Raw genomic sequence first — 25,120 nt, forward strand, 5'->3', positions numbered from 1 at the left:
AATATCGTAAATTAACACATATATGTGGAATCTAGAAGAATGGTACAGATGAACTGTTTGCAACGCAGAAATAGAGACACAGATGTAGAGAACAAACGTATGGACACCAAGGGGGGAAAGGGGTGGGGAGCGGGGGTGTTGGTGGCGGGATGAATTGGGAGATTGGGATTGACATATATACACTGATGTTTATAAAATAGATAGCTAGTAAGAACCTGTTGTATAAAAAAATAAATAAATTTAATTTAATTTAAAAAAATAGTGGGGTGGGTGACTCAAGGTGGGTGTGAATGGCTCAGGCATATTATCCTGAGACGACAGAGTTGTCACTAACTCTGGAAACACCAAAATTTTCACAGTAGGAAGGACCCCGAGGTTTGCTGCCTCCCCCTTAGGGCCTCTGAAACCTTCCTGAACATCTCTCTGCACCCTCTCTTGTTCTTTCCTGAGACCATGTGCTCAGGGCAGCCCTCTGGACCTCTGGGCAGATGGATTCTTCCCAGTCCTGAGAGGAACTGTAGGAATTCTCATGTCCCGTCCTCTTCACACACACACACACACACACACACACGTACATCTATCTACTCTGGGTCAAGAAGTCCCAGGTAATTTATGCCCCTCTTTTTGCCATTCTCACTGGGGACAGGCCCCAGGAGGAGAGAGTGACAGCTTCCCCTCCTTTTGAGCTGAAAGAGCAGAGCCCCTTGGGGGTGGCCCTCTTCCCTGGTCCTCAGGAAAATGTTGCGGTCATGCCTGGCTTTGGGGAGAGGGGCCAGCGTGTGAGGGGGAAGGTGGTGGTGGCGGTGGTGCCTGGGGACCTGGGAAGAATGGAATGGTGGGCGGCTCAAGCCTGCCAACTTTACCTGACAGCTCAGGCTGGGTGGGGAGAAGACAGCTCAGCTCTGATCCGGTGGATTAGAGAGATTAAAGTGAGAGAAGAGAGAGATGTCTGAGGGACCAGGACCAAGAGGTGAAAAACAGGAGTCCTTGTGAAGGAGAGGCCTGGGGGCTGGTGGGGGGCTGGGACCCAGGGATCCTTCTCCCTGGACCTTTCCAGAGAGTCGGGTGAGAGGGCAAAGGCTGGGGAAGAGGAGGTGAGTGTGTTGGTCCCTCAATCTCGTCCTTGTCCCAATCCCCCCTCACTTGCATTTCACCAGCTCCCAGGTCAGCCCTCTGGCTCCTGGCCCCCCCACTATTGCGATGGGCACCCCCTCTCCTCACGGTGCTGCACAGTGACCTCTTCCAGGCCTTGCTGGGTGAGTCGCCCCAGTTTTCTGGGGGGCGGTGGAGGAAAGGGCTGGCCTGTGCCTGTGAGGGCAATTACTGAACTTGGGGGCTGGTTCGGAGCCTGGAGATCATTTGGTACAAACAGGAGCCCCGGGCAGGGGTCATCCGTCAGCATCCAGTCCACCAGCCTTGGCTAAAGGAGTTCCTCTGTCCTTACCAGGCAGGTGGCGGAGAGGTGATGGCAGGGGCAGCCAGGGAGGCAGGGGGATGGGGTGGGGGGGTGGGGGGAGAGCTAACTCAGCTCTGTTCCTGTGACAGACATCCTGGACTATTACGAGGCTTCCATCTCAGAGAGTCAGGTAAAGGGGTGAGGGTGAGGGCCTGACTTCCCGAGGGAGCAGGCAGGGCTGGAGGGGGACCAAAGTACTGCGAATATGAACCTGAGACTTGGGGGCCCTGGGGACAACATCCTGAGTCAGGGGCAAGGAGAATGCACTCTTTCCCGTCCTGTAGCCCCTTCGCCCTCTTGCTTCCCACTCTTCTTTACCTGCCCCAGTTTCAGGCACTAAAGAGTCTAGGACGCAGTCACTTTTCAGGCTTCCTCCTGTGAATCCTGAGGGAGCACTAGGCCCCCAGGGATTCCCTCCTGCCAGCCCCTCCCTCACTCCCTACCCCCTACCATGGCCTTTCTCCAGTATCTCAACAACCCCGGGTGCTCCCAGCCCATCTGTGTGTGCCTCCTCGTCTGAGAAATGAACTCCCTCCTCACTGCCTCTGCTGTCATCGCTGGTGGCTGGCCGAGACTCCATGTTTGCCTCAGGGCCTCTGGGCTCCTGCTTCCTTCTCCTTTCCCATTATCCGGGTTCCTGCCAGCGCGGAAGCAGTTAACTCTGCCAAGGCACCCCCCCCCACTTCTCGCTCCTCGCTCCCTCCCTCCCTCCCTCCCCCTGCTTCCTCTCTCCTCCTCTCTCCCCTTCCCTCCTCGGCTCCACGGCTCCCTCGGCCGCTGCCGCCTCCGACCCCCCCCACCCCACTCCCCCGCCACGGCCCCTAGCCCCTGGCCGTTAGGCAAGACCCCCCCTTACCCCGGGGCTCCCCGAAATCCAGTTCCCCTCCCCCACCTCAGCTCATGCCCCAGCCCCCGAACTCCGGGGCTGCCAGCCCCCGGTGCCCCCGCCCCTCCTGAGAATCGGGGTGTGCTCCCTAAGCCCCCTCCCCTCCATTGGGGACCCCTTTTTAGGGCCCCCTTCCCCTCCCTCCCACGCTCCCCTCCCCTTCCCTTCTCCAACCCCCTCTTTCCCCTCTCACCCCTCCCCCCATCCTGGCCCCCCCTGCAAAAGTGGGGTGCGGAGGGGGGAGGGGTGAGAACCCACGGAGGGGAGGAACGAAACTCCGATGAAGTCAGAGCCCCTTACCCGCCGCCGCGGCCAGGCCCCCCAACATGGACTGTCTCTGTATAGTGACAACCAAGGTAAGCATGAGGGGGGACCTATAAACTGGGGGGAGGGTATGAGTTCGTGGGGAGGGGTTAGTCAGGCCTAATCCGCGGCTGGGGGCCCTGGGGTGAGAGCATCAGAAGATGTATCTGCGGGGGTCATAATTTAGTTTGGGGGTTCACATCTGAGAAAATGCTGGGTTTGGCCACAGGTGCCCCCTGGAGTGAGCCCTTTGAGGGAAATGGAAAATTGGGGGTATTCTGTGACTTGGGGGATCTGGTGGATTTTGAGGTTCACCAATGATGTTTGAGGGAGACTTATTTAAGGAGAAGCCTGGCTCACATGGGAGTCCTGCTTGCTGTATGTTAGAAGGTGGACTGCATGGCGGGGGGAACCTCTTCCCTCTTGGAGGACAAGCTGGCTTCCAGGTGCCTTGCCCAATTTCACAGGGCTCCTGGCTTGAGGGTAGAAGGTTACTGGTTGTGAGTACCTGACTGGTCTGGGGGTGTCAGCTGGCAGGGAAGGGGTGGGCCTTCAGGCTATAAAAGAAGCGTCTCATGGCTGATACATTTGGGGGCGCTCTCAATTTGAGGGAACTGTCAATTTAGGGTTCGGTCATGTGGAATGGGGATACTTGGGAGTTGTCAGAGAGCTGGGGCCTGACATAGGATCACCTGAGGGAATGGACCAGGTGAGGCTAGGATTTGGGGTATTCCCTTGGGAGGTAGAAGGTTGCAGCAGCTGAGGTTGCCAGCTCCTGAGGAGGAGGATGAGAGGTTTGGGGAGAGGGGATTTGAGGAGGGGCACCAGGTGCATGGTGCAAAATTTGGGGGTGGCCCGGGAAGGTGCCCAACATCCCTGTTTCCTCCCACACCGAATCTACCCCTGGTTGAGAAGGAGGGAGAAGAGCAGATGGAGGGGAATATTCCTGTTACCCCTGACACTTGGGATCAAGGTGGGGGAAGACACCTGGATCTAAGGTTACTGGGGTGAGAAGGTGTAGGGGAAAGGCCGGGCTGGCAGCAGTGAAGATCTGTACAAGGGTGTCCCTGTGGCTGGAGCCTGGCAAGTGCAGGAGGTCTTGGATGGGGAGCACTAGCAAGCTTCTGGTGGGATGCAGAATACCTAGTTCTTGGCTGTAAGACTCTGGGACTGGAAAACTGGATGCCTGGTGTGTGGAGGGAGGCTTGGGCGGGTGGCAGGCAGCTGGGGGTTGGGGGGTGGGACAGGAAGTGGGGGCCGGGAGGCGGGGTCTGGGTGAGTCACAGGCTGGGGAGGGGGTTATATTTAGTGGGAACTGCAGATTCTCAGGGGAGGGAGCTGAGGACACACATGTTCTTTGCCACAAACTCATATATGTATATACACATGCATCTACACATGCGTCATGCATGTGTGAGCATGGATTGAGGAGACTGGGGGCTGGGGACCTTTAAGTCCAAGCCCCCACCGCCTCTCCAGGGCTACTTGCTTATCCCCCATTTTGTGGGCTTTGGGCTTTCTCCCGTACTGCTTCTTCCTCCCATCCCTGTAGTTTCAGTGGATTTTTGTGCCTCAGTTTCTCTGGCCTGCTCTCCTTTAATGTCTGTCTGATTCTCAGTTCCTCCTGTCTCCTGCCCTTAGCCTGCCTCTTAGCCTTAGGCTCCCTGGCTATGGTCCCTTATGTGCAGGTGTACACAGAAAGCCAGTTGGAATGTGTGGGCTCTGCTTCCAACATGTGAACACACATACACGAGCAAGGGTGAGGGGTTTGCCTGCAGTGGCAGCTATTCTGGGAGGATGGGTTTATTCATTTCCCTTCAAGAATCCTGCTTCTTCGATGGAGCCCAGGGTTGAGCATCCCCGAAGGAAGGAGTCTTGCGCAGAGAGGATCATGCATTTTGTGGTTTTACAGAGGTGTGGAGACCCAGGCTTGCCACGTTCCTTGGCCGGAAAACTTGTCAGTCTCGGGATGGCGGGGACTCGAAGTCCCATAAGGCCTTGAGGCGCAAGATCCGTCGGTGTTGGCGAGTTGCTGCCCGTGGGGCTGTTGGGAGTTGTGGTTCATCTCTATCCAGGGCAGCGGAGGGTTAGCTTCGGAGGAGCCAGCAGGGGGCACATGGCACTTGTCCCCCCCCAAAATGCTGGGTGGGGTAGACGGTGCTCATGCTTTGCGGTCGTTGAGCTTCCCAGCTCCGTCTGAGTCCTCCATCTTTCATTGCCTATATTTAGACTTCTGCCGCAGTAATTTAAGGATCATTTATTGAATACCTACAATGTGCCAGGTCCTGTGCTTTGTGCTAACTCTGCCTTTATAGCTGTCACTTAGTCTTACTCTGTGCCTAGCTCTCTGCCTGTGTCTCTTGTCTCTGAGCATCTCTTTCTCCCACTCCGCCCCCGTCCCTCCCCCTTCTCCCCGCGCTGCTGCCGCCGTTGCCATGGTAACCGGCGACGACTGAAGTTGCGTGGCGGACTTGAGGGCCGGGCGAGGGGGGCGGGGGGCGGAGCAGAACAAGTGGGGGAGGGGGGGAAAGTGGGGAAAGACCGGGGGTATTTGGCCAGAGTCCCGGAGGCGAAGCGGTTAAACCCTCCGGGTGGTCCTTATTGGGCAAAGCTAAGATGCCGGGGGCGGGGCAGTGTGGCCAACGGCCTCATTCATTGGCCGACTGGGGCGTGGCGGAGGGGCAGTGTGGGCGAGGCCGGGGGAGCGAATGGGCGGGAAGTGGACGGAGGCGCGGTCTCCTGGAGGCAGGTGGGCGGGGTCTGGCTTACTCTACCAAGGGTGGCGGGCAACGAAAGGGGCGGGGCCTTAGGCTGGGTAACCGGCCCGAAATGAGGGCGGGGCTGACCCGGCAGGGGCGTGACGTGGTCCCATGTGCCGAAAGGAGACAGGGTTTGAGGGGCTTGTTGTCTAAGAAACTGCGGGGCGCGGGGGTCTTTGGAAAGGAGAATCCGGGGGTTGGGCGATCTGACGTCTCAGTTTTCCTAAGATGGAGACCTGTTCGGATTCCATCAGAGCAAAACCTCCTACCTCAGCTCTATGTTCCAGGGAGACGGTTGCTAGGCGACAGCAAAGTCCTGGATTGCTGCGTTGCCAGGCAACGGGGAAACGGAAAATGGAGGGAAAAAGGAAATGGGGGATGGGGGAGGGTCTTAATGGGCCACAGCGCCCACTGGTGGAGAACTAGGGCTTGTGCATTTTCTTTTCTAGAAGGAATTTCGAGTTCAGCCCTTTTCGCACTGGCTCCCGGATCCAAGCATTCTATCCAGATATGAAACTAGGACCTTGGGGGTCATCTCGGGGGCGCATCTAACAGATTCCAACCAACGGGGAGAGAGGGGGCATGGGTCAGGTTCTAGGGAAGTCCGTCCTCTCTACCGTATGTAGGCATTTTAGAAAAGCCAAGAGAAGCAGATTTTAGGGGACTGCTCACTGGGCTTTAAGAGTTGGAAAGGTGGGCGTTCAATGGGAGAATATTTGGAAGAGATGCTTTCAGGTTCAGTTTGGGACAAAATGCAAGACATCTGAGGCAGTCATTTTGGGGTGTTATGGGAGATTTGTGGGTCACTGCAAGTTGCAGGCCAGATCTTATTTTGGTAAAAATTTTTTGAGACTTGGGTGTGGGGGAGATAGATATATTTGGGAGTAATCTTCCAACAAAGTTAAAATTCAGAATCATGGTGGGGGGAATGTTGAGATGTAGGGGAGGGCAGCCAGAAAAGGGAGTAATGTATGCATTTAAGGGCGAAAGAAAAGGAATAGGGAAACATCTCTTAATTTAAAGGTTTGGTAATAAATTGAAGAGGTTTCAACTGAATTTAGAAGGTCAGCTTTAAATTACATTACATATCCCCTGAAATGGGATTTGGTGGTATTGGGGAACGGTATATTAGAAACTCATGAGTATCTCATTAGGTTCAAGGATTTGGACGGGGACCCCAAACAAATTTGAGGACTGCTCATTTGGGTGTTTACATTAGAGCAAGGGTAATAGTTGCACTAATTTCAAGGTCTCTGTCAGTGGATTGGGGGAATAGATATAATTTTAATAGGGATGATTTAAAGGGTAGATTAATTTGAGGGCACAACAGGATCTGTGGTTCTTCAACTCTTGGAAAGTGTTGTCTGGCTATCATGTGGGGCTTTCCCGCTGGTTAGAATAGGAGGTGTCTTGGCATCTGTGGGGATGTTGTCTACATTAACAATCTTTGGGGAGGTTGGGGGGAGGGGATTGTGGGAGGCAGTTTAGATCCCTTGGGGGTCCTTCTGAAGTGAGGGAGAAGAGCTGCTTCCTTCCCTGCACCCTGAGAGTCCAGTGAGGTTTTGTAATAGTTAGGGCCTGGTGATTTTAGGGGTGGGAGATTAGATAGAATAAGGTGTCCCAGAGAACCAGAGCGATAAATTGGTAAATTTTAGGAGTGAGTCTATTTGTAAAGGAATAGGAATATACTGTGGAAGGTGAAGTGCACAGAGAAACAGCTGGAACCAGGGAAGTTGATGGCTAAGAGGGTCTCCCCTCACCCCTTCTCTCCCATCGTGACGCTCTCCCGCACTGCGCAGGCGCCGTTTCACCCCCCCCCCCCAGGCTGCAGCCTCCAGTTGCCGCGGCCGCCGCAGCCCCCGCCCCTCTGCCCCTCCCCCTCCCCCAACCCTGGGACCCTTGCTCTCCCACCCACCCCTTCCCCTCAGTCCCCCTCCCCTTCTCCATGTCGGCTCGGAACAGATTCGCCTCCATGTGTCTCTGCGTGGTACGTGCCGCGGTACGGGCTCCGGCCCCGCTCCCCTCTTCCCGGACCCCCCAAATCTCAGGGTGCAAGCTTCAAGTGCTGTCGCTCTTCCTTCTGCTTGGCGGGGTCTCTGGGTTGCAGTGTCTCGCGGACAGGCACAGTGGGTCGCCCCTCCTATGATCATCCACTTTCACTCACACCCCTCTATTCTGGGGGTACAAGGCTGGGTTCCAGGTCATTCTTGTAACTGGGGCTCCGGTGAGGAGGGAGCCAAGGGGGAAAGAATAACAGCACCCCCCAGCCTTTTGATTTATCCTATGCCTTAATATATTGGGGGTTCAGACTTGATCCCAATAGCACTGGAGCTGTCGCCCCGCGGCGGCCCTGAGTCCCTGTAGGGTAAAAGAGGGGATCCTCCTTTCTTGCCTGTCCTGCTTTAGTTGTCCTGTCATCTGGGATGAGAGGTGCTGACCCCAACCCCCACCTACCAGTTTGCAGTTTCTGAATGACTCTCTCCCAGCCCCACCTCTCCAGAGGTTTTTCCTTACTACATTTACTTAGAAAATGACCAGGGACTGAGCACAGGCCCTAACCTCCTCCAGCCACATTCTGGGAACTTTGGTACCCTTTCCTTGTTCCCTATCTCTCTCACCTTGTCTCCCAATCAGGAGAAGCCTTTTCCTCAGTCCTAGACACCCCCACCCCCCATGGGGATGAGGCAGGGAGAGGTGTCTGCAGTCTCACTGTGCTACAAATTTACTTTCATCTCCTATCTAGAATAAACAATGAAATGTCCCTTTGCAAACTTCCATTTTCGTTATGTGCACCCTGATAGTTCTTCATCGAGATTCAGGAATCTTCTGTGTGAGGTGGGGTAAATAAAGATGGAGGGGCATTGGGCTCAAACCCTTCCCCTGACTCCAAAACTTGAAGCTGCAACCCTTGGCCCTGCCTCATGTATCATGCAGGGAATTGGGGGCCTTGTGAAGTGGGGGTACAGCTGCCTCCTCCCTTTCTCCCTGGCCCCTCCAGTTCTGGGGCTCTGTCCCTCAGATCTCGCACTGTCCAGGCTGAAGACCACCTTTTCAGGGTGTGGAATGACAACCTCTTTCATTCCATCGAATTCTGTTATCCAGGAGGGCCCAGCTTTGAGGAGGATTATTTAGCTTATACTTCCCCTAGCTTCCCTTCTCCACTTTTGGTGTTCATGATATGGAAACCTGGAGGGAGCTTGGGATTCTCTCTCCGAGACTGTCTCCAAGTCAAGTCTCTCTCCAAGGCCAGAAAACAGAGTGTACCTTGATGAGCCCCATGTTTTCCTTCTTTAAGGCTCTTCAAATGTATCAAGGTGTGTCCTGGGTTTGAGAATCTCCATGTACCATCTTCTTCTTCCTATTCTCACTTCATCCTTAACCACGGCCAAAGTTGGATTACATCCTCAGCCTTGGTTCCTCATCCTCAGAATTTTCAGTCATACTGTAGCATCAGGCATTGACCTTGATAAGTTTCCTCCAGTTTGACCTTGTAACTGTTGGTCCCCAAATGTTGGGGTCCTCTCAGTTTCTCAGATACTTTTTTTGAGAGGGAAATCTTGCCTTCTCTTTTCACCCACGTGTACTGGGGAGTGTATTCTGTCTTCTCCAGTCTCTGAGGGAGCCCTGCATATGGCAGCCTCCCCCTCCGCCATGGAGCCTGGTTTTGGGGAGGATTTGCTTCTGTGAGAGCAGAGGCAGATGTGGGAGGACCCAGGCAGGGGCACTGCTCTTCACTATCTCCAGCTGCCCTTTTCCTCTCTCTGGTCCCCAGTTAATCTCATTTACTGATGTCCCTATTAAGGTAGTATGGGAGGCCCTTGAGATGGCACGTGGTTAGTTAGGAAGGGAGTCAGGGGTCAGGTTGGGTCTCTCACTCCAAGAGGCCGGAGGGAGACCAGGAATTCATTCTGAGGCTCTACCCGCTCCCGCAGTCAGCAAACCTGGAAGCTGACGCCCATTCCTGCCCCCTTTCTGAGCCCTACTGTCTCTGTTCCTCCCCCTTTCTCCCCCTTCTCCTTCTAGTATATCCGATTAGCTGCCTGGGCTGTAGGCGTTTGTAGAGGCGGGGTAGACTCCTGGGGCCCCTTTGCCGATGACCTGGGAACCAGCGAGGCCAGCTGGCCGGGTTTAGCTGTGTCCTGCCAGGGGGGCTGACGCCAAGTACCGGCTAGTCGAAGGGCTTGACTGTGGTCCCTGCCTGGGGCCTGCAAGGTGCTGGAGAGCCACTCACTCCAGGGGTAGAGGCTGCAGTGGGGAGACTGAGGCAAGGAGGGTGGGGTGGGGTACAGAGTGGGAGAAGCAACTGGAAGGAGGCAGTGGGATTGAGGTAAAGAAGAAATGGGGGGAAGCTGATGAGGAAAGCAAGGACGCTGGGGATGGATGTAGAGAACGGGGGTGCACGTGTCAGAGGGGCTGGAGCTCTGGGAGAGGGGTGAGGAAACGGAAGCCAGAGGAGGGAGTGTGCTGGGTAGAAGGCGGGGGTCCTAGGCTGGGAGTTGAAGGAGTTGGGGGATGGGGCAGGGCTTTGGGAAGAGAGGAGAGGTGCCGAGGCCCTGGCGGGAGAGGGGGATGTGGGGAGGTGGAGAGAGGGGAGCCAATGGGCTGGAGGACAGGGAGGGGGAGGAGCTGGCCAGGCCCCAGGGCCTTCCGCACTGCACTGCCGGGGGGGGGGGGGGGGGGGGGGGGGGGGGGGGCCGAGGTGGGGGGAAGAGGAGGCGCGCCGGGGCGGGCAGCCTGGAGCCCGAGGCGCTGGGCCGGCCCCTGTGACGCCTCCGTCCCCGTCCCCAGAAATACCGCTACCAAGATGAAGACACGCCCCCCCTGGAGCACAGCCCGGCCCACCTCCCCAACCAGGTAAACGCCCCCGAGCTGGTGCACGTGGCGGAGAGGAACTTGTCCCACCTCGAGGCCGTCCAAGGGGTCGTGGGCCACGCCCACTTCTCCCCCCTCAAGGTAGGAGACTCAGGCGGCCCCCTCCCCAGTGCGGCCCTCGGAGCCTCGGAACTACAACATCCCCCAAGGCCCGGTAGGGCGTGAGCCGTAGGTGGGGGGAGGCTGGGGCTGGGGAGCTGGGCTTGGGCTCCTGGGGCCGGGGGAGGGAGGGGGCATTTGGGGCGTTGGAAACACCTGATTACCAAAGAGGAGAAAGAGAGGCCAGGCAATTGGGAGTGGGTGTAGGGCTTACAGCCAGGAGTGTGTGTGTGTGCGTGTGTGTGTGTCTGCGTGTCTGTGCGCACGTGTGTTGAGATGTGTGCATCCCCCAGGATGCTCTCGCGCCCCAGCCCTCTTCATTCCTTCACACCCTCCATCTCCATTTCCATTTTCTGCGGCCAGAGCGCTGCCCTCATTTGCTCTTGTCCCTTCGCTGCCTCCTCCCCCCCACTTCCGGCCTCTGGGCCTGGCTCTCCAGCCCTTTCCATCTGTCTGGCCTGAGACTAGTCGCCCGGGCCTTTCTGCCTCCATCCCCTGCCCCGGCCTTTGCACCTCTCCTGTGCGCCACCCCCCTCGCTGCCTTTCCCTCCCTGTTGGCTGGCTGGCTGGTTCTAGATGCTGTCTCTCTCTTCCTCCCACGCACTCTCTTTCTCCCTCTCCCTGATCCCCAGCTCAGGCCCTCTGCGGCCTGATCAGCCTTCTGCCTCGGTAGCCGGCTCCCAACTTCTTCCCCCTCAATCTCCTCTTCTGGGGGCACAGGCTGGGGAGGATGGAGTGTACCAGGCTAGCAGGGAGATTCAGGGGAACACTGTGGGGTCAGGGGTGAGATTCTAGGATCTTGTGGGATGCCCTGGAAGGGGGAGTTGTTGACATTTCACCAAGAAGATGGTGAGGAGGTTTCTGAGCCTAGAGATGAGGAGGCAGAGAGGGGGCAGCAGTAGGTTCTGGGGTGAGAAGGATGTGGTAGGAGAGGAATTGGAGAGGGAGAAAAAGACTGTTCTCAGGCAGGTAGCAAAGTGGAGAGGCAACAGAAGGGTAAGAGGTCCTGGGCCAGGAGACAGACAAGGATGAGACTGTGAAATCAGGGCAGCAGGGTCGAGCTGATTGAGAGGAAGGAAAGGAAGGCTCTGGAGATGAGGAGATGGTGCAGAGGATTCCTGTGCAACTCTGGGGGCTGCAAGGAGTGAAGAAGACTAGAGATGCTTTTTTCCCCCCAAGATGGGGCCATTAAGTCCCTGGGGAAGGAGAAGAGGAGAGAAGGTGGTAGTTAGTACAGAACTAGGGAGATTTGGAATCTGAGCCCAGGAAGCAGAGGGAAGTGGAAGGAGAGAGTGCTGGAGGCCATGAGTGTGGGAGGGAGGTCCCACGACAAGGCCTGAGCTGGGGGACAAGGAGAAGCCTCAATTTTCAGAGGAGAGGGGGAATGGGTTGAGAATTAAGGATTGTGATTTGGTCATAGAATCTTGAGGGTTTGAGGATGAACTAAGGGAGGGTGGTGCTGATCTCTCTGGGGAATCAGAAATTAAGGTGGAGGATAAGAGCAGGAGACTGATAAGGGATGGGCCCAGATGGGAGGATGCGGACAGGGAAGTGGACAGGGAAGCGGATGGAGAATGGAAGACGCGAATTGAAGGGTGGGGCAGAGATGTAGATGGAGGTTATCGGGTGGGGTAGAGAGAGGGAGGGGACACAGATGAAGGTAGTTGCGGATACAAGATGGGGCCTGGGAAAGGAAATTCTAGGAGAAGGATGGGGATGGCGGTTGAGGATAGGCTGTGGGATAGAGGATGGACGCGCAGATGAGAGTTGGGCAGTCAGTGGCTATTGGTTGGACAGTTAGCATCTGCTGAGATTTGAAGGGTCGGAGGATGGTGTTAATAGATTTATGGATATGAAATCAACTATAGAGCTTGAAAATGTGTAGTATGGACAAATAGCAGTAGGAGAGAGGAGGGACCCCTTTGGAAGGAGAGAGCGAGGAGTCTGGGGAATCCGTGATGAGTGCCTCGCGCTTGGTAGGCTCCAAATAAATACTTGTTTAAGGAGGAGATAGGTTGGGGACCCCGGAAGGAGGCTTTTGGCCGCCTTCCCCCATTGCCATGGAAACGTGGCTTCGGTTGCCCAGGCAATTGGGGAAGCCCCTAGGACCGGCCTAAAGCGGGCTCCGCCCTGGAATCTAGAGACCCTGCTGCGTCGAGGCGACTGACGTCAGGGACCTGGGCACACCCCACTTTAACCCTTTCCCGGATGAAGTGGTGGGCGGGCGGAGAATAGATGAGAGGATAGGACCCGGATGTCTTTCACCACTCCCCTTTCCTGATGTTCTTTGCACTGCATAGGGTGAGGGGCGTACGGGAGGGAGGAAAGGAAGTTATTCAGGGTGCGCTGCGCCCTCAATCCTCCTCAGCCTGGACTTATTTCTGCCGGGCTAACGCGGCGGTGGGGGGCAGGGGGGCGGGGCCCAGGTCAGGAAAGGCGGGGCTAGAGGATCCCTTCTGCCTTTGGGAATCTTGTTGCCCTTAGGCCACGCCCCATCGCCCCCTCCTGTTGTCCTGGCGACGGGGCCTCCAGGAGGTGGGTCTCCCCAGGCCTTGGCTGGGCTTAGATACCGTTGCTAGGCAACAGGGTCCCTAGAGGAAGGAGCAGATTTAATGGTGGGTGGGCGAGAGGGAGGGTGGGGCCTGCATCTGAGGCAACCCCGGATTCCCGGGGCCCAGGGTTTAGGGCAAATGTGTGTGAAAATGAGAGGCAAATCTGAGGGAGGGTTATGAAGGTATCTGGGTGTATGTGGGCGGATAGGGACAGGGATGGGGGCAGGAAGGAGGAGCAGGACCCAGTGGACATAAGTCCTGTGGTGTCTGTGTGTAGCACATAAGGCATGCAACACTCTGTGGTGTTACATCCGGTGAGACGCTTTCCCCCCCCCCAAGGCGCCCCTCCACCCAACCCTTTACCATCTGCTGCTCCCCTATCTGGCTGTCTCTCCCTTCCTCCTTCTCAGACACCTCCTTCCACATGCACGGGGCCTGGGCTGGGCAGAATTGGGTCCAGCATGTGTATGTGTGTGTGTATGTAACACGGGCTGAGGCTGGGTCCTTCAGGGAGTCAAGGGTAGCAGAGCGGGCTGGGTTAAGAGACTGAGAAGGTAGCCAGGCCGGTGGGACTCTTGGTTACCGGCTCCCTCGTGAGCCAAGGTTCAGGCAGCTTTTCGTCTCCTTTTTCCCCTCACAGGCCAATTCTCCCCCTGTGATTGTCAACACAGATACCCTAGAAGCCCCGGGATATGTGAGTTGTTTAGATTTTGTGGCCATTACAGAAGAGAGGAGGGAGACAGGGAGGGCCTGGGTCCCAGCAGCCAGGGTAGGGCCAGGTTCTCAGGTAGGAAGTCTGTCTCACTGCTCTTGTGTTTCTGGCCCGTGCTGGAGTTGCAGGTGAACGGGACAGAGGGGGAAATGGAATACGAGGAGATCACACTGGAAAGGGTGAGCAGGCTCCTCCCTCCAAGGTCCTCCCCCCTCGCTCCCTGTCTGTGCTTCTCTCTGTGCCCGTTTTTTCTCTGTGGCCAGCCTCTTAACCCTGTCCCTTCCTGCTCTGGTCACAACTCCCCGACCCACTCCCTTACCCCCTTGCCCTGTCTAGAGTGGGTGGTGAGGGGAGCTGACCCTCTTCCCCTCCTTCTGCCCAGGGTAACTCAGGTCTGGGCTTCAGCATCGCAGGTGGCACTGATAACCCACACATCGGTGACGACCCATCCATTTTCATCACCAAGATCATTCCTGGTGGGGCTGCTGCCCAGGATGGCCGTCTCAGGTGGGGAGAAGAGACAGGGGTTAGGATGCTGATTCCCTTGAAAGGGAGGGCCAGGGCAGCAGGAAGCTCCTGGCTCAGGCCCACTTTGCTGCCCTCAGGGTCAACGATAGCATCTTGTTTGTAAATGAAGTGGATGTGCGGGAGGTGACCCACTCAGCCGCGGTGGAGGCCCTCAAAGAGGCAGGCTCCATCGTCCGCCTCTACGTCATGCGCCGGAAGCCCCCGGCTGAGAAGCTCATGGAGATCAAGCTCATCAAGGGGCCTAAAGGTAGTAACCTGTTATGTCTCCACCCCCATCCCACTGTCCGCTGCCCCAAGGCCTGCTCCCCAGGTACCTGGGCGCCCACCTCTGCCTTCCCCTCTGTCTAGGTCTTGGCTTCAGCATTGCTGGAGGTGTAGGGAACCAGCACATCCCCGGAGATAATAGCATCTATGTAACCAAGATTATCGAAGGGGGTGCTGCCCACAAGGATGGGAGGTTGCAGATTGGAGACAAGATCCTGGCGGTGAGGACCCTCATCACTTTTCTAGCCCACACTTAGGTCTTGCCTACTGGTCCTGAGCAGGCCCAGGCTTCCTTATCGGCTCACCCTCAGTGCATCCGTCTTGAGGATGTTTCTGGTTCTGTCTGAGCTCTGCTTCCCTTGACCCTAGGTCAACAGTGTGGGGCTGGAGGACGTCATGCATGAGGATGCCGTGGCAGCCCTGAAGAACACGTATGATGTTGTCTACCTAAAGGTGGCCAAGCCCAGCAATGCCTACCTGAGTGACAGCTATGCTCCCCCAGACATCACAACCTGTGAGAGCCCTCCAAACCCCAGAGCTGCCCATGCCCCATCTCAGTCACCCCATGACATCCCTGGTGACCATTCCTCTTCAGATATTTCCCCTGAACTGGCCACAACCTCTGTCACTTCCTGTGGTTGGAGAATAGATGGAAAATCGGTCACCATCAAAGAACTAGAAAAGATTGTCAATAGTTCCTCCTGCAGAGGGCACGAGGCCCAGATGGTTTTATGGCTAATTTTATCAAATCCTCATGGAGTAGATAATTCTTATGCTCTTTTTGAATATAAGAAAAGATAAAATGTCTCACATTTCATTTTATGAGGGCATTTGAAAATGGTCACAAAGATTATGTAAAAGAAGGAAAGTAGGGAGTTCCCTGGTGACCTAATGGTTAGGATTCTGGGCTTTCACTGCCGTGGCCCGGGTTCAATCCCTGGTTGGCAGAACTAAGATCCTGCAAGCCGTGAGGTGTGGCAAAAAAAAAAAAAAAAAAAAAAAAAAGGAGGAAGAAGAAGGAAAGTATAGGCCAATTTTGCTTCTGAACAGAGATGTAAAAGTATCTAACAACACAGTTGCACAACAAATGCAGCAGTATATTAAGGGAATAACATTGTCACAAAGTAGGGTTTGTTTCAGGGAATTAAAGGTGGTTCATATTATGAAACCTCTCAGTATGATTTATTGTATTAAAAAGTTAAGGGAGGGCTTCCCTGGTGGCGCAGTGGTTGAGAGTCTGCCTGCCAATGCAGCGGACACGGGTTCGAGCCCTGGTCCGGGAAGATCCCACATGCCACAGAGCAACTGGGCCCGTGAGCCACAACTACTGAGCCTGCGCGTCTGGAGCCTGTGCTCCGCAGCAAGAGAGGCCGCGACAGTGAGAGGCCCGCGCACCGCGATGAAGAGTGGCCCCCGCTTGCCACAACTAGAGAAAGCCCTTGCACAGAAACGAAGACCCAACACAGCCAAAAATAAATAAAAAAAAAAAAAAAAAAAAAAAAAAGTTAAGGGAGAAAAAGGGTAAGTTCATTTCAAATAGATATGGAAAAGGCATTTGATGCAATCCATCATCCTATTTTTGGAGGGAAACTTAGTATACTAGGAACAGAAGCATTTTCCTTAACGTGATTGAAGAATAGCTATCAAAAACTAACAATGAACACATTCTAATGATAAAATCCTAGCAGTGTGTACATTAAGTTAGGAACTAGGCAAGGATGCCTCTTCCTGCTACTGTTATTCCACATTGCTTTAGAGCGGAGTTTCTCAGTGTTGGGACTGTTGACATTCTTTGTGGTAGGGGGTTGTCCTGTGCCCTGTAGGATGTTTAACAGCAGCCCTGGCCTCTGTCTGTCAGATGAAATGGTTCCCCTCCCCACCAGTGAGAGCAACCAAGAATGTCTTGAGATGCTGCCAATGTCCCCTGGGAGGCGAAATTCCCCTGCCTGAGAATCACTGCTTTAGAGCCTTCAGGCAGTGTAGCAAGAGAAAAAGAATGAATAGATGTTACTTACATTTGAAAGGGGAGAAACAAACTTATCCTTATTTGTAAATTATACTTTTGTCCATCTAGATTAAAATCTAAGTGAATTAACCCAAGAACTTAGAAATAATATGTAGGGTTAAGAAAGTGGCCATAAAATGTAATGGGTAAAAAGATCCCTTTTGCCATAGGAGAAAAGCTCTATAAAATTCGTAGAAAAATAAGCTTGACAAGAAGTGTGTAAGATTTACATGAAGAAAATGATGAAACTTTACTGAAGGACATAAAAGAAGACTGAAGAACTGGAGAGTCACTCGTGCTTCCTGACGCAAAAAACATAATATGCTAAATATCTCAATCTTCTCCAAGTTAATCTCTACATTTTATGCAGTCCTCATCAGAATTTTAATGTCCCCCCTACCCCCAGCTGGAAAAATACATTTGGGAGAATAGCTAAGAAATTTTTGGAAAAGAATAACGAGATGTGACTGCTCCGTCCAAATCTGAAACCATACTGTAAGACCATATTAAAATCACATGGTCTTGTTTCTAAACACCATAACCTACCAAAAGGAACCTTGGCTCCTTGGAGAAAGGGCCAATTCCAAATCTTTTTTTTTTTTTTTTCAATTCCAAATCTTGAGCAAGAAATGTGCAAGATGAACTTGTAACATCTTTCATACTAGAAAGCAAGGAAGATATGAAAGGGTCGTGTCAAAGACACAGAAGTTGAAACTGGCCATTCAACCAAAACTCATTAGAAATGTTAAAATCTACAGGATTATAATGATACTTCAAAACAATTGGGTACCTTTAGAGGATGCTAGGGAACTCATCCATTCTGAAAACTGGCAAATAAAGGGAAAGAGTCAAGCATTTATTCTCCCTTCCTGTACAAACTGCACCTTAGAGTAACCAAATGGTTGATATGGGAACGTTCTTTTTTTAAATCTATTTATTTATTTATTTTTGGGCTGCATTGGGTCTTCGTTGCTGCGCGCGGGCTTTCTCTAGTTGCAATGAGCGGGGGCTACTCTTTGCGGTGTGCGGGCTTCTCGTTGTGGTGGCTTCTCTTTGTTGCAGAGCACAGGCTCTAGGCACACGGGCTTCAGTAGTTGGGGCATGCAGGCTCCGTAGTTGTGGCTCGCGGGCTTTAGAGCGCAGGTTCAGTACTTGTGGCGCACAGGCTTAGTTGCTCCATGGCATGTGGGATGTTCCCGGACCAGGGCTCAAACCTGTGTCCCCTGCATTGGCAGGCGGATTCTTAACCACTGCGCCACCAGGGAAGCCCAGGAACGTTCTCTTTTACAGACGAATTCTCACTAATAAATGTTCCTCCCTCAAAAAAAAAACACAAACAAACATAGAATATCAGCGCTATTTTGCTGTCCCCAGTGAACTGTGAGGACCAGGCAGCGATCATCAGTGGCTGCTAAAACTCTTAGGTGAAAGCCTGATGGGGAGCTTTATAATGTATGGATCAGGTTGACAATACCTGAACCTACAGATTTGTCTTACCTAAGAAAACGCAACCGGACATTGCATCCTGTCATAATGCAGAAAGTACGCAGCACCACCTATGAAATATTCTTGCCAAAAAGTGAACTTGAGTCTCGTTTCGGATGACCAGTGTACAGGAAATACAGGGCAGAGGCGCAGGTTAACACCCCAGGGACAGGGATGCAAGCAGTGATTTACCTATTAGAATTTCCCTAGTAGAATGTGGGAAATTCTGCTAGACAATGCCCTAGTTTTTTCAACAAATGAATGGCCGGGGTGGGGGGGGGGGCGGGGAAAGGGAGAGGAATTTCGTAGATGAAGGGATTTGAGAGATGCTACAACCAAACGAAAAACCCCAAAGCCCGGTATTAATATTCTCCTTGGCTCCGTGATCCCTGCCATACCGAGGTCACGTACCCTTAAGATCCACTGTCCCCTAGGAGCACCAACCGCTACGTCACCTGTGAATTCCTGCCCCTGACATTGCTGTGACCTGACGCCCCCTTTGCCACCCCAGCCTTGTTCCTCTGGCACAGTGACTTCCCCTTTCCCTGAGTCTGGCTCTGCTGATTCCCTAGGGAGGAGGTGGGGTGGTGGGCGCTGTCTTCTTCCATGTACTTCCATCTCATCCTTTCGCCCACGTCTTCCCCCAGCCTATTCCCAGCACCTGGACAACGAGATCAGTCATAGCAGCTACCTGGGCACTGACTACCCCACAGCCATGACCCCCACCTCCCCTCGGCGCTACTCCCCAGTGGCCAAGGACCTGCTCGGGGAGGAAGACATCCCCCGAGAACCGAGGCGGATCGTGATCCACCGGGGATCCACGGGCCTGGGCTTCAACATCGTGGGTGGCGAGGACGGTGAAGGCATCTTCATCTCCTTCATCCTGGCCGGGGGCCCTGCGGACCTCAGTGGGGAGCTGCGGAAGGGGGACCAGATCCTCTCGGTGAGGGAAGGCCAGCCTTTGCCCGGACCACCCCCTTCCCTGAGGGCAGAGCCCTGTAGGCTGGAGCCTGGCCTGCATCTCCAGTGACTCAGCCTCTCCTGCTCTCTCTAGGTCAATGGTGTTGACCTCCGCAACGCCAGCCATGAGCAGGCTGCCATTGCCCTGAAGAACGCGGGCCAGACAGTCACGATCATCGCTCAGTATAAACCGGAAGGTATCGGGCCTGAAGCGCGCCTTCTCGTGGGCTCAGCTCTCTGTCTCCTCGGCTCCTGGCTTCAGCAGGGGGCGAGGGAGGGTGGCGGTAGTATGGGGCCCGAGCTCAGGAACCTTCTTGTCCTTCCTCAGAGTACAGCCGGTTCGAGGCCAAGATCCACGACCTTCGGGAACAGCTCATGAACAGCAGCCTGGGCTCAGGGACTGCCTCCCTGCGAAGCAATCCCAAAAGGGGTTTCTACATCAGGTCGGACGCTTCCCGGGCTGGGCTCCAAGTCCTCCTGTGCCCCTCGTCCCCCAGCCAGCTTTCCCCCTCAACCCTGCTGGCCCCCCCTTCCCCCCACCCCTGCCGGCCGACAATCAGCTGGCGACGCTCAGCTGGCATTCCCGCACAGGTTAGCATTGTGAAGTAGTCCCTACGATCCCTACTGCCCCTAGCCCCGGTCACCCTGGCACCTCCCCTGGTACCCCCAGCTGTCCCACAATCTGGTAACTCAAAGGGTAGTGCCTGGCAGAGCAGGGGGCCCCTCGGCTTTTGGAATGTATTGCTGCAGGCTGCCCAGCCCCGTGGGATAACGCAGTCTAGGGGAGGTGGACCACCGCGCTCTCCAGTCTGTCCCCATCTCTCCGGTGGCGTTTTGCTACCTTCTTGGGGCTCCTTCTCCCATTGGCTCCTCTTTCTCATTCTCCGCAGGCCTAGGCGCTGTGTCTGATGCTTTTTCCCTTCTCTCCCTTTGGGGGCCCGTCCACTCCCATGGCCTCACCTGCCACTCGCTCTGCAGATGTCTCTCAGAGCTGTCAGCTCTGGCCTGACCTCTTCCTCGAGGTCTAGACCTGCAGTTCTGGCCATCTGCTTTCTGGACACGTCCATGGGGATGTCCCACAGGCATTCACACGCAACATGTCCCAAACTGTGAGCTCACCTCTTTCTCCCGTGCGCTCGTGCTGTCTGTCCCACCCAGTGTTCTCTCTCCCTGAATGGCACCTCCATCCGCCCAGATACCCGGCTCAAACCGGAGCCTCGTCTGGCCCTTTCCTACCTGCAGGCTTCAGCTGGCTCCCAGGGCTGGTCAGTTCTGACTCCCAGGTGATGCCGGGCAATCCTGGGGTCCCTTCCCTCCTTTCTAGCCCCAGTGATCTGCTCAGCATCTCTGCTATCTCTGCGGTCATTCCTTCCCTTGTCCTGACCTCAGGGGTTATGACTTACAGGCGTTTCATACTGCTGCCGGTAACCAGAGTTTGCAGAGAGTGATCTTTTTTTCTTTCCCTTACGAGTTCGGGTCCACGTTACCCCTGTGACTGTGACGTGTGTGCATACTGCAACTGCTTTCTTGGGAGGGTGCTGTTCTAGATCTTACTCTAGAAATTGCACTGAATCCATAGCCTGTCCGATCCCTGACACAGTGTGGACTGAATGACAGTTCATAGTTATGGTGATCATGAGTTTCGGTAGAGCTTTTGGTCCCCACACAGTTCTAGGGTTTCTCAGAATCCACGGCACCTGTGCTCGTCTCTAGACCCCGGGGTAGAACCTCCAGGTTGGGTCCTGGGGGACGGAGTCCTCACCAGGCTCTGACCAAAGGCCGCCTGCCCTCCAGGGCCCTGTTTGACTATGACAAGACCAAGGACTGTGGCTTCCTGAGCCAGGCTCTGAGCTTCCGCTTTGGGGATGTGCTGCATGTCATCGACGCCAGTGACGAGGAGTGGTGGCAGGCGCGGCGGGTCCACTCTGACAGCGAGACTGATGACATCGGCTTTATCCCCAGCAAACGGCGGTGAGCCTTCCTATCCCAGACACTGGCGCTCCCAAGGTCCCCAGGCTGGGCAGCCAGTAGGGAGGACATGGGTCTGCCTACTGACTCCTTGGGAATCCGTCTGCTGGGCCTTCCCAGCAGCACCATGACTCACGAGAGCACTTCTGGCAAACGCCTCATTTAGGAGCACGGGGCCCAGGGGCTGCTGAGAGATGGGGTTCTCAGCTGGCCTGGGGTGAGGCCATCGGGCTCCTCATGGGCATTTCCCTACACGCCCCCCCACCATCCCTCCATGTATCCCACAGGGTTGAGCGACGGGAGTGGTCAAGGTTAAAGGCCAAGGTAGGTAGAGGAGGCCGTGAGCTTGGGTGGAAGAGTGGGGGGCTCGTGGGCCTGGACTCTTGACCGATCGCATGGCCTGCTCTTTCTTCCTAGGATTGGGGCTCCAGCTCTGGATCACAGGGTACGTAGGGTCAGTTTGGGAAGACCTGAGGTGAGAGGGGCCCTGAGCCTCGCTTGAGTCCTCAGGGCGGCAGCACAGGGCCCCAGGGCCCCTGCATCAGAGCCCCCTTGCCGACGCCCTGCCTCCCACTAGGTCGAGAAGACTCGGTCCTGAGCTACGAGACGGTGACACAGATGGAAGGTGAGGTCTGGCCGTGCGACCTGGCCCAGCCACCCCCGCTCCCTGCTCTGCTCCCGACCTGACCCGCACTCTCTCCTCAGTGCACTACGCTCGCCCCATCATCATCCTCGGGCCCACCAAGGACCGTGCCAATGACGATCTCCTCTCCGAGTTCCCCGACAAGTTCGGATCCTGTGTTCCCCGTGAGTGCCGGGGCCTTGGAATGGGGGGCGGGGCCCAAGCGGTCACACAGGCAGAACCGCTTCCGGGCATTGGGATGCAGCCGGACACACGGGTTCTCAGAGAAGGGTGCTTCTCAGCCACCCTCATGTTCCATGGTGCCCTTTCCAGGCTGGGGACTTGGAGGACCCGGGGTTGCTGAGGAAGTCTCCCCAGCTGCCTCCTTTCCTGAAGGACTGGCTGGGCACTCTGGTTGGGGGGGGTGGTCGCTGTAGGCAGGGTTTAAGCTAGAGGGATGGTGGTTAGATCTTTGGGTGGTGGGGTGACTTCCTGGCAGATACGACACGGCCCAAGCGGGAGTATGAGATAGATGGCCGGGATTACCACTTCGTGTCATCCCGGGAGAAAATGGAGAAGGACATCCAGGCGCACAAGTTCATTGAGGCCGGCCAGTACAACAGCCACCTGTATGGAACCAGCGTCCAGTCCGTGCGCGAGGTGGCCGAGCAGGTAGGAGCCGCGGCGCCGTCCTCCTGCCCGCGCCCCGCCCCCCCCCCCCCCCCCCCCCAGCCCCTGCCCCGTGGCCTTCCTTTAGCTCTCTAACGCGCTCTCTCTCTGTCTCTTCCCTGCTGGGTCTCCACTCCGCTTCTCCACCTCCTGCTCCTCTTGGGCAACTCTGCCTGCCTGCTCTCTGGTGCCCCGCTCTCCCTGCCTCCCTCCCTCCCTTGGTCCCTGACCCCAAACTCTGCTCTGCCATCTGTCCCCTCTCTTCCCCTGCCCTCCTCCTTGCCCCATTTCACCTCTCTTACTGCGGCCTTGCCCTTGGTGGCTCGGCCTCCCCCCACTCGGTCCCTCCCTTCTGCCGGCTCCCCTTTGGCCCTCTCCCCTCTCCCCTCCCACTCCTCTGCCCCCACCTTCTCCCTGCTGCCCCCACCCTGCCCTCTCCCTCCATGGCTCCTTTCTCCATCTGCCTCTCCTCCCTCCCATCTGTCTCTCCTTGTTCCTTCCATCTGTCTGTCCTCTGTCCGTCCTCCCCTCCCTCCTCCCTCTATCCTACTTCCTCCCCTCCCTCCTCCCTCTATCCTACTTCCTCCCCTCCCTCCTCCCTCTATCCTACTTCCTTTCTCCTTTTTCTTTGCTTCTCGCAACCCCCGTCCCCCCCCCCCCCCCGCCCCGCCTTGCTCTGTCCCATCTTTTGGTTCCTCACACCTCCCTCCTTCCCCCCACTCCCTCCCTCCTGTGCTGACCCTTCCCTTGCCCTCCGTCCGCCCCTCGCCTTTTTCTCTGTCTTTCATTCTGTCTATCCATACCTTTCTTGCCTCAACTCTCTTTGTCCACGTGCCTTTCGACATCCATGTCTTTTCCCTTTCGGCCAATCCCCGTTCCCTACCTTTCCATGAACTGTGTCCTGTCCTGGCACCTGTGTCCTTTCCTGCCACCTGGTGGTCTGCCTCCACCACCCCCCTACCCCCCCGCCCACCCCCAGGGGAAGCACTGCATCCTCGATGTCTCGGCCAATGCCGTGCGGCGGCTGCAGGCGGCCCACCTGCACCCTATCGCCATCTTCATCCGCCCCCGCTCCCTGGAGAATGTGCTGTGAGTATGGTCCCGGGGGGCTTCCCCTCTGCTCGCCCACACCTGTGGCTCTGGGCCTCTGAAGGCCTCTGTGTTGAACTGTCCCCTCAGAACCCTAGACAGCAGCTCCGGCAGCCCTTGAGGGAAATCTGCACCTAGAGCTGGAACCCAGAGGATACCGGGACTCCCAGGCCTCTTTCCTTTTCTCCTGCCCCGGGCTAGGCAGGACTACAACTCCCAGCAACCCCTGGGGGTACACACCTTCTAGGCCGAGCCAGAGCTTCAGGGCTGTCGGGAGTTAGGGTCTTAATCCCTTCACTGGGGCTGCCGGCTGGAAGGATGAGGCTCTGGAGAGGTCCCTGGAGTGGCCACACCCGGCTGGGGTGGGTCATGGGGAGGGGGCCCGTCTGTGGCCCCAGAGGATATTGGGAATTGTTTTTTTTTTTTTTTTTTTTGCGGTACGCGGGCCTCTCACTGTTGTGGCCTCTCCCGTTGCGGAGCACGGACGCGCAGGCTCAGCGGCCATGGCTCACGGGCCCAGCTGCTCCGCGTCATTTGGGATCTTCCCGGACCGGGGCACGAACCCGTGTCGCCTGCATCGGCAGGCGGACTCTCAACCACTGCGCCACCAGGGAAGCCCAGGAATTGTATTTTTTGTTTCGTGCTCCAGATGAGAAAATACTAGTTGCGGCCTCACAGCTCTATAAAGGAGATAAAAGGTGGGGCAGGACCCACCCTCAGGTCTGTGTGTCTCTCACTGTCCACAGAGAGATTAATAAGCGGATCACAGAGGAGCAAGCCCGCAAAGCCTTCGACAGAGCCACCAAGCTGGAGCAGGAATTCACAGAGTGCTTCTCAGGTGAGGTGCACACAAGGCACCTTTGGTTCAGATTCAAAGAGGGGGCCCCCACTGGGTGGGTGGTTTAGAGAGGGGTGTCCCCTTTGGGTGGGTGCAGCCCTGCGGCACGTGGATAGGAGAATTAGAAAAAGGTGCCCCTCTGGGCCTGACTCCCTGCTCGCCCCCTACCCCCAGCCATCGTGGAGGGAGACAGCTTTGAGGAGATCTACCACAAGGTGAAGCGCGTCATCGAGGACCTCTCAGGCCCCTACATCTGGGTCCCAGCCCGAGAGAGACTCTGATTCCTGCCCTGGCTTGGCCTGGACTCGCCCCGCCTCCATCGCCCAGGCCCTTGGTCTGGACTGAATTGCCCACGCCCTTCGCACCTCCAGCCTCCCTCCCACCCCTTCTTATTTATTTCCTTTCTAACTGGATCCAGCCCATTGGAGGGGGGACACTCCTCTGCATGTATCCCCGCACCCCAGAACTGGACTCCTGAACCCCAGGAACCTGGGGTCTGGGGGGGAGCCCTGGGCTCCTGATCCCGAGCCCTAGCTCCTTAGGACCCCTCGCCCCTGCCCGCCCCCAACGCACACACAGACCCACCAGGGGCCACCTGCCTTCCCCCATCTTCTCCCACACACATTGCGGAAGTCAGGGCCCACCTCAAGGAGCACCCCGCTGCAGGGATGCAGGGCTACAGGCCTCCGCGCTCTCCCGAGGCAGGGTCTGGGGTCATCCCTGCCCCCATCATAACTCCCCCTGTCCCTTGATTTCTCATTTATTTTTTTCCATTTTTTTTCTTCTCAAAGGTGGTTTTTGGGGGGATAAGTAGGGGGACTCCACTGTGAGCCCCCTGCTTTCTACATGCCCCCCACCTTTTTTCTTTGCCGGTTTGCATGAGTGGAAGGTCTAACTGTGGCTTTTTTTTTTTTTTTTTTTTTCTGGGATTTTTTTGGGGGAATGGGGAGGGATGGGTCTAGGGAGCGGGAATGTGGGGGGGCAGGGTTGGGGGTAGGGTGTCTGGGAGCCAGGGGAAGACTGGAAATGCTGCCGCCTTCTGCAATTTATTTA

General features: G+C 55.9%; 1 protein-coding gene across 5 annotated transcripts; it reads left to right on the top strand.

The window, feature by feature from the left end:
- Positions 1-2,270: 2,270 nt before the first annotated feature.
- Positions 2,271-24,471, top strand: DLG4 (discs large MAGUK scaffold protein 4). 5 transcript variants are annotated; one of them, XM_032615364.1, is made up of 20 exons: positions 2,274-2,698; positions 10,193-10,357; positions 13,568-13,621; positions 13,759-13,818; positions 14,022-14,146; positions 14,245-14,414; positions 14,516-14,652; positions 14,801-14,945; positions 18,569-18,864; positions 18,976-19,078; positions 19,210-19,324; positions 20,676-20,852; positions 21,137-21,173; positions 21,267-21,294; positions 21,427-21,474; positions 21,555-21,656; positions 21,971-22,143; positions 23,120-23,229; positions 23,976-24,067; positions 24,242-24,471. In XM_032615364.1, the coding sequence occupies exons 1-20, from the start codon at positions 2,669-2,671 to the stop codon at positions 24,346-24,348; spliced, it is 2,274 nt and encodes a 757-aa protein (XP_032471255.1). In that variant the 5' UTR covers positions 2,274-2,668; the 3' UTR covers positions 24,349-24,471. The 5 variants fall into 5 exon arrangements, 4 of the variants coding, with proteins under 4 accessions (XP_032471255.1, XP_032471256.1, XP_032471257.1 ...); XM_032615365.1 differs by having other exon boundaries at positions 13,768-13,818; XM_032615366.1 differs by having other exon boundaries at positions 2,277-2,698; positions 10,193-10,258.
- The last annotated feature ends 649 nt before the right edge of the window (positions 24,472-25,120 follow it).

This window comes from Phocoena sinus, chromosome 20, assembly GCF_008692025.1.
Source record: "Phocoena sinus isolate mPhoSin1 chromosome 20, mPhoSin1.pri, whole genome shotgun sequence".
Taxonomy (NCBI): Eukaryota; Metazoa; Chordata; class Mammalia; order Artiodactyla; family Phocoenidae; genus Phocoena; species Phocoena sinus.

Bases quoted from the DNA above. Each gene is read 5' to 3' on its own strand.
- DLG4 (XM_032615364.1), top strand. From the start codon at position 2,669: ATGGACTGTCTCTGTATAGTGACAACCAAG. The intron at 13,819-14,021 runs GTGAGCAGGCTC...CCTTCTGCCCAG, and splicing joins AGGAGATCACACTGGAAAGG to GGTAACTCAGGTCTGGGCTT. The intron at 18,865-18,975 runs GTGAGGGAAGGC...TGCTCTCTCTAG, and splicing joins AGGGGGACCAGATCCTCTCG to GTCAATGGTGTTGACCTCCG.